At 43.4% G+C, this 12447-nt stretch overlaps 1 protein-coding gene across 1 annotated transcript in view; it reads right to left on the reverse strand.

The window, feature by feature from the left end:
* The window catches only part of GNAS (GNAS complex locus), a 274080-nt gene extending 263871 nt beyond the window's left edge, over positions 1–10209 (reverse strand). Inside the window, exon 1 of the mRNA XM_020804361.3 lies at positions 9969–10209. Coding sequence (XP_020660020.3) covers positions 9969–10194 — 226 coding nt within the window. The 5' untranslated portion in view covers positions 10195–10209. The remainder of the gene's footprint in view (positions 1–9968) is intronic.
* Between the last annotated feature and the right edge of the window lie 2238 nt (positions 10210–12447).

The raw sequence follows: 12447 nt of genomic DNA on the forward strand, positions 1-12447 counted from the left end.
TGAGGTGCAGCTGGCCCTCCTTTCTTTCTGCCAAAAACTGAAAATGTACCTCTTTAGAGAGACTTTTGGGGAGCCAGGAAATAAATTCGACATGGAGATTTTTTAAAGAAAAGTTTTTAATTTGAAAAATTTTAATGTATAATTGTTAACCAATGTTTTGCATCAGTATAGTCTTTAATTAATTGTTGATTTTAAACTTTTTAAAATATTATGCTCTGGACCTCCACTCAAGGAGAAAGGCAAGCTAAAAATCAAATAAATAAATACATATTCATTCCTGCTCCATGGGCTGCTTAACACCAATGTAGAACTTAAAGTTCCAGATACAAGAAGACAATGTTTATCAAGACCTAGGTTGGTTCTCCAGGCATTGGGAGATACAGTGGTGCCTCGCATTATGATGTTAATTCGTTCCAGCGAAATCGCTGTAGAATGAAAACATTGTAAAGTGAAATTAAAAGGCCCATAGGAACACATTAAAACCCGTTGAATACATTCCGATAGGCTGGAAACTCACCGTCCAGCGAAGATCCTCCATAAGGCGGCCACTTTCGCTGCCTGTGCAGCGAGGAATCCATCCCAGAAAACAGCGGGGGGCCATTTTGTTTACCCGGTGCCCATTTTGAAACTGCCAATCAGCTGTCCGAAAATCATCTTTTTGCAAAGAATTGGTTCCTGAAGCAGGGAACTGATAATCGCAAAGCAAAATTCCCCCATAAGAAACAAATGCGATTGCAAAAAGTTGATCACAATGCAGGTTTGTCGTTAAATGGAGTGATTGTAAAGCAAGGCACGACTGTACTGTAGCTCAGTAGGAAAGCACTTACTTTGAAGGCTGCAAGAACCAGGAGAGGACTGCATGATGAGAAGAGTAACACACACCACCTTCTGCTCACAAGTTGGAATGTAACAAGAAGACAATAGTGGTTTGCTAAAGAAAATTAAAAATAAATTAAACAAAACAAGGCAATCCAGCCGCACCTCTCAAACGTCTCTGAAGAGAGGGTTCCACAAGTGGTTTTGTCTGTCAGATGGCTGAAGGCACACGTAGGCAGCCCTCCCTGTACTCTAGTCCCTGGTAATGTATTGTAAACCTTTGGAAGCACAAAGCAAACACTTTGAATGGCATGATTATGGTGATTAAAGTCTGCCTGAAGTACAGTAGTGGGTCCTCAACTGTCTGTGGAAGGACAGTTCTACTAACCTCTTAAGGGAGAGCATTACCCAGCCTGGGAGCAGCCACAGAAAGGTCGTCTCTCGTATCCCCATCAAATGTCCCTGCGGTGGCAACAGAACTGAAAGGAGGACCTCTTCGGACGATCGTAAGAACCAGAAAGGCTTGTATGGGGAGATATGGGCCCTTAAAATAGAGTAGGCCCAAGCCATGCAGTGCTTTATAGGTAATAACCAGCATTTTGAATGGGGCTGGGAAATGGACTCATAGCCGGTGCAGTTCTTGTAGCAAGGAGTGTTACCTACTCCCTATAACTGGCCCAGTCAGCAAGCTGGCAGGTGCATCTGGAATAAGCTGAAGTTGCCAAACCGTCTTCAAACATAGAGTATGTTACAGTAATCCAAGCAGAATGTAACTAACACATGGCTCACTGCAGCCAAATCAGACATCTCAAAGAACCCATGCAGCTGGCACACCAGTTTTAACTGTGCACTCTTGGTCACTGCTAAAACCTGGGCATCAAGGCTCAGTTTAGAACCAAGACAGCGTCTTTAGAACTCAATGGAAAGGAGAGACAGAGTTGGGTGTCATCAGCACCCAAAACCTCTGGACAACCTCTCTGTAACATACAGCCCTGCTCTCACCTGTCCGTCACAGCTGGGCAGTGGAACATCAGCCAATGAGTGGACGGAGGGTGGTGCAGAAGGGGGAGGAGCTGAAATATAAAAGGAGGTGTGTGAGGTGTGAGAGGGGAGTTGGAGAGATTGATAGATTGATAGATTGAGAGTTAGTGATTAGCATGTTAGTAGGCCTGTGAGCCAAATAGTCAGTGAGGGAAAAGTCTGTGTGTGATTTAATGAATGAGAAACAGTGATTTACAACTTGATTATCTACCTGTGATTTACTCATTTTATTTTATTATATCAATAAACAAGTTTTGTTTTGGAAGAAACACTTGTCCTTTTAAAATATTGATTATAATTGGTGGCAGCAGTTGAAGAGGAAGAGTAGTGAGCACTCCTGGAGGCCTGAGTGGATAGAGCTTCAGAGTGGCCCGCTACACTCTCCCAGCAGTTTCATGAACAAAATGGCATGAGGAGAGGTAGAGCAGAAATCTGAGGGACACCACAGGCCAAAGACTAGGGCATCAAACAGGAGTTCCCCAGCACCACCTTTTGAGTTCTCTCCTTCAAGAAGGATCAGAGTCTTCAGGTCCCATCATAGGTAAAAAGTATCTTCAGTTCCGTCTCAGAGAGATGGCTCAGAAACATGTCACAATCAATGGTACAGAAAGTTGCTGAGGGGTCCTGCATGACCAACAGGGACACATTCCCATGTCCGTTTCCAGCATATGTCCAAGGTGACCAAAACTGTCTCCATTCCACAACCAGATTGAAATGGATCTAGATCATCCACTTCATACAGACAATTTTGTGACTCAAAACAACAAATTGCTGCAAATTAACAAGATGTCAGTCGTGTTCCTGGTTACATGCCCAGGAACATGTCCATGGCTTCATCCTCATAAGAGAGTGCATGGACAGGAGAGCACAAAGAACCTCATTCATTATATTAGCATTTTGCCAGCATAACACATGTCACTTCATTCACACAGACATAAATCACCAATAGGATTCCGGCCAATATAACTGAAAGTTTCAGTTAGCAATATAGCAGATGCCTTCTGCCCTAACAACAGTTTCCTAACCATCTTCAGTAGCAATCCAACTTAGTCTGTATTAGAATGGTTCAACCTGGAGCAACATTCCCTCTAAACTGTGTGGCTCTGAAGCAAGTGTTGCTGCCCGTTTGGTTCCAGTTGCAGCTGGAACTCCGCATGTGTGGGAGGGGGCCCTGCCCAGCACTGGCAGAAAATAAGAGGAGACGTTGACCTGGAAGTTACATGAGCACAGTTATTGTAGGTTTTAAACCACTCTGTGGCAATAAAGCTTTTGATTTTTGAACTTGCTATGGCAACAAAGGTGGATCACAAAGAATGAAATAGCAAAGGCTACCATCACACTCACACTGACCCAAGAATACACCCCACCAAACACAGTTAAACATAGTTGTTGTGGGTTTTTCAGGCTCTTTGGCAGTGTTCTGAAAGTTGTTCTTCCTAATGTTTCGCCAGTCTCTTTGGCCAGCATCAGAGGACAGGAGTCAGAACTCTGTCTGCAGTTAAACATACTTTGAAATAAGCATCTATGGGATTGTATTGTACAGTACATCAGTTCTGAGACTCTATGATAGATCTGAAGTTTGCTTTTCCACTGCAATCTCAGTGTTTGTTTACTGTACAACACTATCTCTTGGGTCAATAACAGTGAACAGTACAATTAGTTAAGATCCTCCTTGAAGTGTAGTGCCCGCAACTGGATAACGGTGCAAGTACTAGGCACACTGAACGTTTAAACCCACAACCAAGATAATCACTGGCCTTCAGAAGGCCGTGATCTTTGTTACAGTTAATAAGCACTTGTGTATACCCATAGGGACTCCCAGTGTAGTAGACAGAGTGACGGACGAGGACTCTGGAAAACAGGGTTTGAATCCCCACTCAGCCATGGACGCTCACTGGGGGAGTTGAACTGGTAAAACCATTCCTTAAATATTTCACCTTGAAAACTGTTGCTATAAGTCGATTTCCCATAGGAATGCATTGAAAACCGATTAATCCGTTTCGGCTGTTTTTTGTTCTTATGTAGAGGCGCCTTTTGTAAGTCGAAGCATTTGTTCCCATAGGAACTAATGCAAAAGTGGTTAATCCGTCCTCTAACACTAGGAGGAGAATTTTTTGTTAACCTAAGATGACCTAAGGCTAAAAAAAGAGCAGGAAAGGAGGGACCAAGCAGCTTTAAACCACACCAAGCACCTTTTAAACCACCTTTTGCATTTTAAAATTACAGTACCAGGCAGTCCAAAGTCCATTTCCTACTTTTTCCGTGTTTTTTTTGTTTGTAAGTTAAAGCTCCCTTCACAAGTCAAAGCAAAATTTTGTAAACGGAGCTATTCGTAGGTCGAACTGTTCGTATGTAGGGGCGTTCGTAAGTCGAGGCACCACTGTACTTTTTAAAATTTCCTCTCTTCGCCTCCTTTCATGGAGACCAACTTATGTGTATATTGATCTTTTACCCTGTTAACATTCTCTGCATTCTCTGCTCAGGTATCAGACTCAGCACTGCTCAGCTTGAATAAAGCAAATAAAGTTTTATTCGAAGCGTGGATTGCAAATTCATTCAGCATTGGTTTCTCCTCACAAGGGTTTCAGAATCCCATCTCCAACTTCATCTTTTGGTGGAAGGAAGATCTGTTGAGCTTTGACGAACTCTCCATGGAGGATGGGGGATCATCAGAGAGGGGTTTTAGTGTGCCTAGAACCTTTGTCTGGAATAATCTCCCTCCAGCGATTCGTGCGGCCCCTATGCTGGGGGACATTTAAGAGTCAACTAAAAACATGGCTATATGTTCAGGCCTTCCCTCCTGTCAATACTTAAATCTTCTTTCTCCTTTCATTTATGATTTGTCTGTTATATTTAAACCTCCACTGCCTTGTGGCTATATCCACTCATGGAAAAGGCTTCAGGAGTTAACCTCGAGGCAAAATCCGGAGCTGGAGTCCCGAAGGCAGTGTGTCGTTCTGCCAACTCCTGCGACATTGCTGGAACCAGTTGTATTGGCTCTTGCCTTTCCATTGGACCATTTCAGCAATGTGGAGAGGGGGGATCTGCTGCTTGGGTAACAGCCTATCCTCCATATTACCTTACCCGGGTTTCATGCTCTGGAGAGGACACTCCTCCATTCAGAGCATGTTACCATAGTCTCTCGAGACTGAAGGATGCCTATGCTATGCTAAGTCACTAACTTAATAAGAAATTGGCTTACATTTATGGAGACCAAACCTGGGTGACACTGGACTCCAATTTGCATAAGCCTTGCCAGTCCAGACAGATATGGGAATGAGAGGTACAGAAAATTTACATCTGGAGACACACAGCTTCCCAGGTGCTCCTGATCTAAATACACTTAATACTGTAATAAGTGTGCACCATTAAGTCAGTTCTGACTTATGGTGACCCTTCTCAGGTCTTCTAGTAGTACACATAAGTGGTTTACCATTCCCTTCTTCTGGAGGTGTTCTGGGACTATGCAGTTGCCCAACACCACACAAGCTGGGTATTCTGGGATGCACAGTGAGGAACTGAACTCACAACTATATTTAATTCATTGGGCTACCCAGCCAGCTGAACAAATACAGTGGTGCCTTGCTTAATGAGCGCACTGTTTAATGACGAATCCGCATAGCAACGCTTTTTTGCGTTCGCATTGCGATGATTCCAATGGGCGAAAATCGCACAGCGATGATCGGTAAGCGTTTCGCTTACGAATCTTCGCATTGCGATGTTCTAAAAACAGCTGATAGGCGGTTCCAAAATGGCCGCCCGCTCCATTTTCACGCCCTGCCCTCGCTTACCGAGGTGCCGAAAATGGTGGCCCATAGGAACGTATTAAACGGAGTTTAATGCATTCCTATAGGGTTTTACATTCCGTATAGGGATGTTTCTGGATAGCGACGTTAATCCATTCCAGGATTAAAGTCGCTATGCGGGGCACCACTGTACATTTAACTAGGAAGTACATCAAACAGAATTATATTCAAATAAACATGTTTAGGGTCCATGCAAAATAGCATAAGTCTCAGAGGTTGGCGTTTCGTTTAGTCGTGTCCGACTCTTTGTGACCCCATGGACCAGAGCACGCCAGGCCCTCCTATCTTCCACTGCTTCCCGTAGTTGTGTCAATTTCATGTTGGTTGCTTCGCAGACACTCTCCAGCCATCTCATCCTCTGTCATCCCCTTCTCCTCTTGCCGTCACACTTTCCTAACATCAAGGTCTTTTCCAAGGCGTCTTCTCTTCTCATGAGATGGCCAAAGTACTGGAGCCTCAGCTTCAGGATCTGTCCTTCCAGTGAGCACTCAGGGTTGATTTCCTTTAGAATTGATAGGCTTGTTCTCCTTGCAGGCCAGGGGACTCTCAAGAGCCTCCTCCAGCACCACAATTCAAAGGCATCAATTCTTCGGCGGTCTGCTTTCTTCATGGTCCAGCTCTCACTTCCATATATCATGACAGGAAAAACCATAGCTTTGACTATTCGGACTTTTGTTGGCAAGGTAATGTCTCTGCTTTTTAAGATGCTCTCGAGGTTTGTCATCGCTTTCTTCCCAAGAAGCAGGCATGTTTTAATTTTGTGGCTGCTGTCTCCATCTGCAGTGATCATGGAGCCCAAGAAAGTAAAATCTGTCACTGCCTCCATATCTTCCCCTTCAATTTCCCAGGAGTTGGTGGGACCAGTGGCCATGATCTTAGTTTTTTTGATGTTGAGTTTCAGGCCGTTTGTTGCACTCTCCTCTTTCACCCTCATTACAAGGTTCTTTAATACCTCCTCACTTTCTGCCATCAGAGTGGTATCATCTGCATATTGGAGGTTGTTGATATTTCTTCCGGCAATCTTAATTCCGGTTTGGGATTCCTCCAGTTCAGCCTTCCGCATGATGTATTCTGCATATAAGTTAAATAAGCCTGGGGACAATATACACTATACAGCCTTGTCATACTCCTTTCCCAATTTTGAACCAATCAGTTGTTCCATATCCAATTCTAACTGTTGCTCCCTGTCCCACGTATAGGTTTCTCAGGAGATAGATAAGGTGGTCAGGCACTCCCATTTCTTTAAGGACTTGCCATAGTTTGCTGTGGTCCACACAGTCAAAGGCTTTTGCATAATCAATGAAGCAGAAGTAGATGTTTTTCTGGAACTCTCTGGTTTTCTCTATAATCCAGCGCATGTTTCTAATTTGGTCTCTATTTCCTCTGCCCCTTCGGAATCCAGCGTGTACTTCTGGGAGTTCTCGGTCCACATACTGCTGAAGCCTACTTTGTAGGATTTTGAGCATAACCTTGCTAGCGTGGGAAATGAGTGCAACTGTACGGTAGTTGGACCATTCTTTAGCACTGCCCTTCTTTGGGATTGGGATGTAGACTGATCTTTTCCAGTCCTCTGGCCACTGTTGAGTTTTCCAAACTTGCTGGCATATTGAATGTAGCACTTTAACAGCATCATCTTTTAAGATTTTAAATGGTTCAACTGGAATGTCATCACCTCCACTGGCCTTGTTGTTAGCCAGGCTTCTAAGGCTCACTTGACTTCACTCTCCAGGATGTCTGGCTCAAGGTCAGCAACTACATTGTCTGGGTTGTCCGGGATATCCAAATCTTTCTGATATAATTCCTCTGTGTATTCTTGCCACCTCTTCTTGATGTCTTGTGCTTCTGTTAGGTCCCTCCCATTTTTGTCCTTTATCATGTTAATCTTTCCACAAAATGTTCCTCAAATATCTCCAATTTTCCTGAACAGATCTCTGGTTTTTCCTTTTCTGTTATTTTCCTCTATTTCTTTGCATTGTTCATTTAAGAAGGCCCTCTTGTCTCTCCTTGCTATTCTTTGGAAGTCTGCATTCAATTTTCTGTAGCTTTCCCTATCTCCCTTGCATTTTGTTTCCCTTCTCCTCTCTGCTATTTCTAAGGCCTCGTTGGACAGCCACTTTGCTTTCTTGCATTTCCTTTTCTTTGGGATGGTTTCTGTTGCTGCCTCCTGGACAATGTTACGGGCCTCTATCCAAAGTTCTTCAGGCACTCTGTCCACCAAATTGAGTTCCTTAAATCTGTTCTTTACTTCTACTGTGTATTCATAAGGGATTTGGTTTAGATTATACCTGAGTAGCCCAGTGGTTTTTCCTACTCTCTTCAGTTTAAGCTTGAATTTTGCTATGAGAAGCTGATGATCAGAGCCGCAGTCAGCTCCAGGTCTTGTTTTTGCTGACTGTTGGCAGAGGTTGGCAAATGAGTCCAAAAGTACTAATACTAACTGGTTAAGGTGAACACAAAAAACTAGTGCACAGTAACATTAACAAATGTTTAATTCATTAAATAACAGATTAAATAGTGTTAGTTTTGAATAAAAACCTAAAAGAAAATAACAGTTAGATTTGTTAGTAGTTTATGTTGCTTTCTCCCACTTATGAACCCCACAATTCAGTTGGGAGTGGTAGCATATGCAGTTTTTTCACCACTAGCTACGTTGGCCAAGATTTCTGGGAGTTGTAGTCCAAGAACACCTGGGGACCATGTTACTGAACTGCATCTTTCTTCCTCTCTGCCCGCCCCCACATCCCCAAGAACATTTACCTTTTAAAATACTGAGTGATCACTTTTAAAATACTGTGAACTGTTTTTCTGAACTGAACAGCTTATAGAGAATTATTATGTCATGTTAGGTAACACCAAGATAGTGCAATGCTGAAGTGTAAGAAATAGTGATCACCAAGGTCTGTGAGTGAAACAAGGATTGTGCAGCATAACATTTCTATAAGTAAAAGTTTATACCCCTAAATTTTCAGGCTGAAATAAAATATTGAAGAGGAAAGAACAGCAACAACAATGAAACGAAGAAGCATTTTCCTAGACGATGACCCAGCAATTTTATCAAAACTAGAAGCCAATGTAAATGCTGGCCTGTCAATTTAGTATAAATGCCATACAACAAATCTTTAAAATATTAATTAAAATAAAATAAAAATTGCACTGCAAAACCAAGTTATAAATAGGTCTTGAATTACTCGTTCTTGCACAGATCCCAGCAATTTAGCAAGAAAAAGGGCCACCAAACTAGCAGCCTTCAAAAAATGCTGGACTGCTATAACCAGCATCCCTAGCCAATAGGACGACACTGGTTGAGGATGATGGGAACGGAGTCCAAAACACTTTTAGAGTGCCAAGGCTGAGGGAGCTGGTGGAGATCCCAGTTATCAGAGCAGTTGAGAGAAGTTTCAAGATGGACCATTCAAAAACACATAGATACATGCCTTTGGCATGCTTTAAAGTTTAAAGAACAGCTGAAACAGGCTAACAGTGTTAAAAAGTTAAGAGTACAGTACACATTTTTTGGAGCCCGTGAATTTTACTTTTTTTGGTCAACACGAAACTATTCACACCCTGCCTTCTCAGTTTCCAAATCATCCATCCTTTTGATCTGCCAGCCCGGGAAGACGTTACAGAGGAGAAGCGCTCCGATGCCCGCTCCTAGAGTGGATCGCCGGGGGCCGAAAAGGAAAAGAATAGACACGCGACCTGAAAGTAGGCGAGCCGACCGGAGCTGCCTAGGTACGTCGCTTAACCGCTAAGACGACACGCGCGCGCCTTTTGCAGCCGCGGCAGCCCTAAGCCGATCGTCTCCCTCCCGGGTCGCTCTCAAACCCGGGGCTTGCCTTGGCTTGGGATGCGTGGGCGCGCGTTTTAGGAGAAGACGGACACCACCTGTTGAACGTCAACCCATGCAAAACCTCGCTACCAGGTTTTAAAAAAAAGTTTTTAAAAAAGCAGATTTCCCCCCCACAAATCTGCAAGTCCGAGAACTACACCGAAAGGGACGGGGAGCGGCTGAGGGGATGAAAGCAAACAGTTTGCAAAGAGGGTGCAGCCTCTCGTGGCAGGGTGTTCCCCTGCCGTTGGCCGCACCGCTGCTTATGAAGACGCCCTTTCAAACTCTGGGACAGGCCAGGCAAGGGAACAAGGGGCCAATTCTCTCACTTAAAACCCGGGGCGGGTGGCTTGGCACCGCGCTGGCAGCCCGGGTATGGGGCACCCCCCGCGCACACGGCAAGAGCGGCCAAGGCGGCGAGACCGGCGCGCGTCCAGCGCTTCTTCTCCCCCCCCCCCCGCCTGGTCGCCGCTTACCCAGCAAAAGGAGGCGGTGCGTTTGCTTGTATTCCCTCTTTTCGGCTTTCAGCATCTTGTCGATCCTCTTGCTCCGCTCCCTCTCCGCTTTCTCTTGGGTCTTGAGGTGCGTCGTCTTGGCGGCTCCAGCGGGCGTGCGCTCGCCGCCCCGATCCGACACTTCCCCGCCGTAGGAGGGGAGAGGCAGGTGGTCTCCCCCGGCTCGGAGGCTGTAACACATCCCCATGCTGGAGGGCAAGAAAGACCCCGGTCACCTCCTCGCCCCACAAGCCCTCGCCGGGAGCAGATCGCGGGGAGGCGCCCTCAGACGAAGAAAAGACACGTGTCCAAAGAGGGATGCGAGTGCCACTGATTGGTTAGTCGGCGCTCCCTCCTTCTCGCTGCCGCCGTAAACAGATTAGTTCAGGGATATCCAGACTCCGTTGGACCTTCCTCAGTTTAAAACTTCTCATTCATTCGCCTTCACAAAGGCATCGTCTCTTCTGAACTCAAAGGCACGTGTTTTCCTTTTCCCTGTTGATTCATCCTTTCCCTCTTCTAATAAATTGTCGTGATTCATGAATGAGCGAGAAGAGCGAAAGGGGAAAAAAAGAGAGAGTGACACACGTGATTGAAGCGCCTTTACCGTATTCTCCAGAAAACTATCCAGCAAAATCCGAAGTGTGTCCAATTTACCTTTGGTTTATTGCTGAACTAGGAGATGATTTTTAAGCTCAGCCCACTTTGCTTTCTTCTTTTGGCACAGGCGTTGCTGGTTTTATTTAAAAAATAAAATTTGGAACGGGGCCTGTAAGCGATTCACCAAGCAACCAGTCGGTTTTAGAAAGTTTGTGCTCAGTAACTTAGGCACTTTTTTTTTTGCACTTCCAGTCTTAAAGAAAGCAAAAAGGCACCACCAAAATAATACCCATCTTTAGATGAACATTGTTTTGTCCCTACCAGCTTCTGAAACCTGAGATTCTTAATATTTATTATTTATTTATTTCCTTGTTTAATCTAAGTCACCTTTCAGCCAAAAAAGGATTTATAGGGTAACTTACCATTTAAGGGGTGTAACTTTACGGAATCAAAACGGGTGCATAACAAACATTGTGAACAAAGACAACTCAGTTTTTAGTGGGAACATTTAGAGTTAACTGCATTTGAAGTAATGCAAAAGTCATTTTGAACAAGAGGTGTTTTTTTTTTACAACCCACCTAAATCTAAACAAAGTCTAACATTTCTGATTTAAAGAGTCGCCTAATACGTAGAGGGTATTGACTATGGGAAGATATCTCCAGAACATTTTTGTTTGAAAAGTGCTTGTTAATCTTTCTGTTTTTTCCCCCTGCAAAAATAGGTTGAGAAATCACTTGATTTATGGTGTTGTTATGTGCCCTCCAATTGCTGCCAGTTTAGGATGACCGTATTAATTAATGACATTAGACAGATCCTGTCATTAGCAGCCCTGTTCAGTTCTTTCATATAGAAGGCTGTGGCTTCCTTTATTGAGTCAATCCATCTTGTGTTAAGCCTTCCCCTTTTCATACAGCCTTCCACTTCTCCAAGCGCTGTCTTTTCCAGGACGTATTGTTCTCTCAGGATATGCCCACATTTTGACAGTCTCAGTTTAGCTAGTTTGGGTTCTAAGTTCAAGCTTAATTAATATAGTAATTGTATTTTTAATGATTATATATTTTTATATTGATTTATTTTATGTGGTACGCGGCCGCGAGTAGACATGGTCTAGAGGGGCGGGGTATAAATTAAAAACAAACAAACAAACAAACAAACAAACAAACAATTTGATCCAGAACTCATTTATTTATCTTTCTTGTGGTCTATAAACTCTCCACCCTTTCAGATGAATCTAATCTAGCTTTCCATATAATATGTTCTATATACAAATTGAACAGGTAGGGAAATACTTTTGTGCACTGGAAATAATTACATTTCTGCATATGCTATCCTAACAGTGGTTTCTGGACTAAAGTATAGCTTGTATGAATCCGGACAATCGAATGTTGGGGTACATCTGATTTTTTTTCAGAACAACCCATAGCTTTTCATGCTCTGCATAATCAAAGCCTATGAAACACAATCTGATTTTCTTCTCAAATTCTTTGGAACACTACAATAGCCAATGTATATTTGCAGTATGATCCTTATTGCTTCTTTGTTTTCTTAATACAACTTGAATATCTGCCATTTCTTGCTCTATATAAGAGGCAAATACATTGGTTGTATACCTCGCAATTTACTTAATGAGGAATTCAAATTAAAACCCAGTGACTATATGACTTCAGTCCACAGTTCTTCTGGTTCATGGTCAATTGAATTTATTAGTGATGCAAATCTGTTCTTTATCTGGACTTTAAATTCATCAGGAATTTTATTTTGGCACTATGACTCTTTTAGTGTTCTTTTTCAGAACAGTTACTGACACCCTTCTTAAACTGCTTGGTTAAACTGCAGTACGGCAGCCAAGACTCTGCTCAC

Source organism: Pogona vitticeps, chromosome 4 (assembly GCF_051106095.1).
Source record: "Pogona vitticeps strain Pit_001003342236 chromosome 4, PviZW2.1, whole genome shotgun sequence".
NCBI classification, from domain to species: domain Eukaryota; kingdom Metazoa; phylum Chordata; class Lepidosauria; order Squamata; family Agamidae; genus Pogona; species Pogona vitticeps.